Source organism: Heloderma suspectum, chromosome 2 (assembly GCF_057233095.1).
Source record: "Heloderma suspectum isolate Gila_16-S chromosome 2, 16-S_ref, whole genome shotgun sequence".
Lineage (NCBI taxonomy): Eukaryota > Metazoa > Chordata > Lepidosauria > Squamata > Helodermatidae > Heloderma > Heloderma suspectum.
The window spans coordinates 23,992,286-23,995,532 of NC_139459.1; the positions used below are offsets into that span (position 1 = coordinate 23,992,286).

Below are 3,247 nucleotides of genomic sequence, written 5' to 3' on the forward strand. Positions count from 1 at the left end.
TTTGTACTGTTTTTTCTGCTAGCTCTCCATTGCTTGCAGCTATTTTGTGGTGTTGTTGTTACTCTGATTACAAATGTTTGAAGACCAAGAACGCTGTCTCCGAGCTTTTTTTGGTGGCACCCGCAGGACACAGCCTTCCCCCACTTCTCTTTCAGGATCTTCAAAGAATCAAAGAATCGTTTATTCGAAGCTTTGTCAACAGGTGGCGCTGTGCTGAAACCGCGGTGGCAAAAGTACTCTATGGTGTCTTGAGAAATCCCCCGGTGTCATTCGGGTGTAAAAAAAAATGGCGTCGTGCAGGCTTGCCTACTGGCAGGACAGCGAGGTAGAGCTCATGCTGCAGCAGCTCCTGCAGGGTGGCTGCAGCTGCTCCTGCAGGGTGGCTGCGTGGCGCACATTATGCACAGCTCCACAAGGAGCAACGAGGCCATCTACAGGGTGGTGGCGAGGGGACTTTCACAGGTGGGGTTCCCTTGCTCCCCCCTGCAGGCAAGAACCAAGTTTAAGGCCTTAAAGGCCAGGTTCGTCAAGGCTCTGGAGCGGCACTCCTCCCCCCACCTAGGAGCAGAACCACCCCACTACAGCCTGCTGCACGAACTGTGGGTCCATGCAGGCCAGCCTAGCTGGATGGAGCAGCGCAGCGCAGGTCAGCCATGGGTACTCGCGCTGGCAGAAAACTCTTGGGTTAGCTTGTCGCGGTTGTGACACGGGTGGATGTGAGGATGCTTGCAGCACTTGCCCTTTCAAGAAAAAGGATGGGTGCTAGCCCACTGTGGGGGAGGGTTTCCTGGGATAAAACCAGGGGCCAGTCTCTTTCAGGGCAGAGTGCTTTTTGGCCCCCTTTGCCCATGTTTTGGACTCTAGTCTTCCTAGGGGTGTGTTGGCAGGGCTGCTCTCTCCCCTTCACAACCATTCCCCCGCCAACTTCCACCATGACTGGACCACTGAGTGAGAGATGTAGCATTTGCTCTTTGCTCTGGGACAGCCAGGCAAGAACTGGATGGAACCTGCAGTGCTGATGTGTGACGGGCAACACAAACCCAGAGCAGCCCTCTCAACGGTTTGTTTTAAGTGAAGCAGACAACTGTCCCGCTCTGTGCCATAGAAATGCACCACACGGATATTTGGCCCTCCCAAAGTTGAGTCTGCCCTTCAACATAGAACACCGCTATGATGGGTAGCCATGCCTATGTTTTCTTGCTGGCACAATCACTGCACGAATGGGGCTTGGCGTACCACACCAGAGGTCTAAACGCGACCTGGACGGCGTGTCATGTTAGAAGATGCATTCACCACCCTGGTGAACAAGTGAAATGTTTACTGCCAACATCTTTCTTCCAGCCATGCAAAGAGCGATGGCCAGGAAGCCAGCAGTTTATCTGCTCCTGCTGGAGCAGGGCCCTTGTCTTCCAGTGGTAGAAGCAGGGTGGGGGATGGAGGCTGTGGTGCCCCAGCAGCGGCCTCTGGTGGGCGCGCCTCTGCGAGGGAATGCGGATAAGACTGTAGCCAGCTTCTATGGCTCTCTTTCTAGGCATGTCCTTTGATGCTAGATATCGCTTCTGAGGCAACAGCCACCCTGGGCTAGTCCCGTGAGTTTGGCCCCTTGAAATTTCAAATGACACCATATACCCTTATCTGAGAGCTTCCCAGTGTGGCCGCCCAAGGGGATAGCCCCCCAGTGTCACCGGCTCCTTGGACTGCCAGCCGCGTGCTGCAACTCTCCTGTTGCCATCCCTACACTGTTCCCCATTTCCCCCACCCCCAAAGTAATGCCAAGCAACAGCCCAAGGTTGGCCTGCCCTGTCCCCTGCCCTCCACATGAGCAAAACTGAACAACCTGGTTGATCTTGGTTTACCTTCCATGACAACAGGGGCTTCAATGCCGGGCATGGCAGGGCAGCGCGCTCCCGGCCATCCTGGGGCGGCCATTCCTGGGACAAGTGCGGGTGCGGCGGGGCACGAAGAGTCCACCTCCTCCATTCTCGGGGCCGTGCTCCGCCTGGAGGGCACAGTGAAGTGCGGAAGTGGGTATTTTCTGCGAAAGATATTGGGGGTGGGTAATGTGTAGATGTATGGACAAGGTGGCTAAAGTAGGGATTTCTCCTTTATTTGCAGTGAGCAAGATGGAGAGGCGCATTTCCTGCCTGGAGAAGGAGGCGTGCCTTGCAAAGAAAAGTTGTGGGGAGGAAACTTGGGGAAGAGGGAAGAAGCATTAGGGGTGTTTTTTCTGTAAAAACGTTTTCTCAATAGCACTTAAATCGTTTTTCAAAGAATCCAACCTGTGTCATGTCCCTTTTTTTTTTTTTTAATTCCATCAGACAAGCGTGGGGCGAGACGTGTTTTCTTTTTGGAAAAACTCACTATTTTAATCACTTGGAACATGGTAGAGAAAAGATTACACTTGTTCTTCAACAGTGATAGAGGTGGGCTGTGTACATGCAGTCAACTCTCTGTCGAAGCACTCCAAGCTACACAGGGTCATCCACCATCCGGCTTCCAATTCACAGCACTTCCAGGCAGGGGATGTCCCAGGAACTTAACATAGAACAAAGACAACACTGCAGAGAACCATTAACAGGGGTTTTTAGGTTGAGCAATGCCAGGGCACTTCTAGGCACTGTCCCGCCCACCGAGGGGAAGCTGAATACAGTGCAGGACCCTCGCTCATGGGGAAAATTGATGTGGGCATTTGTGCAGGCGTGCAGGCGTGATCCGACCACCCCCAGGATGCTTGGGTGTGGAGGTTATCCTGCAACGATGTGCCTGGAGTCGCCACGTCATGGGGGTGTGGGCTTGTCCACGGGGCCCGGACCCGGGGTGTGTAGGGGTTTGTCTATGTTGGGTGGTTTTGGGGTGTTACGGGGTATGTCTATGCTGGGTTTCCTCCCTCCCATGGTGCACCGCACTTTGCCCGGAGCTGTAGTCGGGCATTTTATCGAGCATGGCTCTGAGAATCACAGAATGGGCATCTATGGAGCTGACAAGTGCCCTCCTATCCCTGCTTGCCGCCTCATCATCTACAGCAGATCTTCTCACATACTCCCTAAACACCTCCGCATCTCTCCCCATGACTGCGAGGACACGATTGTTCTCCTCTGTAGCATGATGCATGATGCATTCAGCAATGTCATTGGCTGCTCTACAGGTCTTTCTATTTCTGATCAGTGACAGGCGCGTAGCAGGGGATAAGGTGACCTGTTCCCTGCTCTGTTAGAGAAATTAGAAATGGTTTAAGTGTGCGTTGCAG

General features: G+C 53.5%; 1 protein-coding gene across 1 annotated transcript; it reads left to right on the forward strand.

The window, feature by feature from the left end:
- The first annotated feature begins 284 nt into the window (after positions 1–284).
- Positions 285–2,267, forward strand: LOC146351988 (uncharacterized). Its single transcript, XM_084832033.1, has 4 exons — positions 285–325; positions 490–646; positions 1,872–2,024; positions 2,116–2,267. Exons 1-4 carry the CDS (start codon positions 287–289, stop codon positions 2,214–2,216), a joined length of 450 nt encoding a protein of 149 aa, XP_084688159.1. The 5' UTR covers positions 285–286; the 3' UTR covers positions 2,217–2,267.
- Positions 2,268–3,247: the final 980 nt, after the last annotated feature.

Excerpts from the sequence above, each read along its gene's own strand:
- LOC146351988 (XM_084832033.1), top strand. The coding sequence starts at position 287 with ATGGCGTCGTGCAGGCTTGCCTACTGGCAGGACAGCGAG. Across the intron at positions 326-489 it reads CCTACTGGCAGGACAGCGAG|GCAAGAACCAAGTTTAAGGC; the intron begins GTAGAGCTCATG and ends TCCCCCCTGCAG. Across the intron at positions 2,025-2,115 it reads GGGCACAGTGAAGTGCGGAA|TGAGCAAGATGGAGAGGCGC; the intron begins GTGGGTATTTTC and ends CTTTATTTGCAG.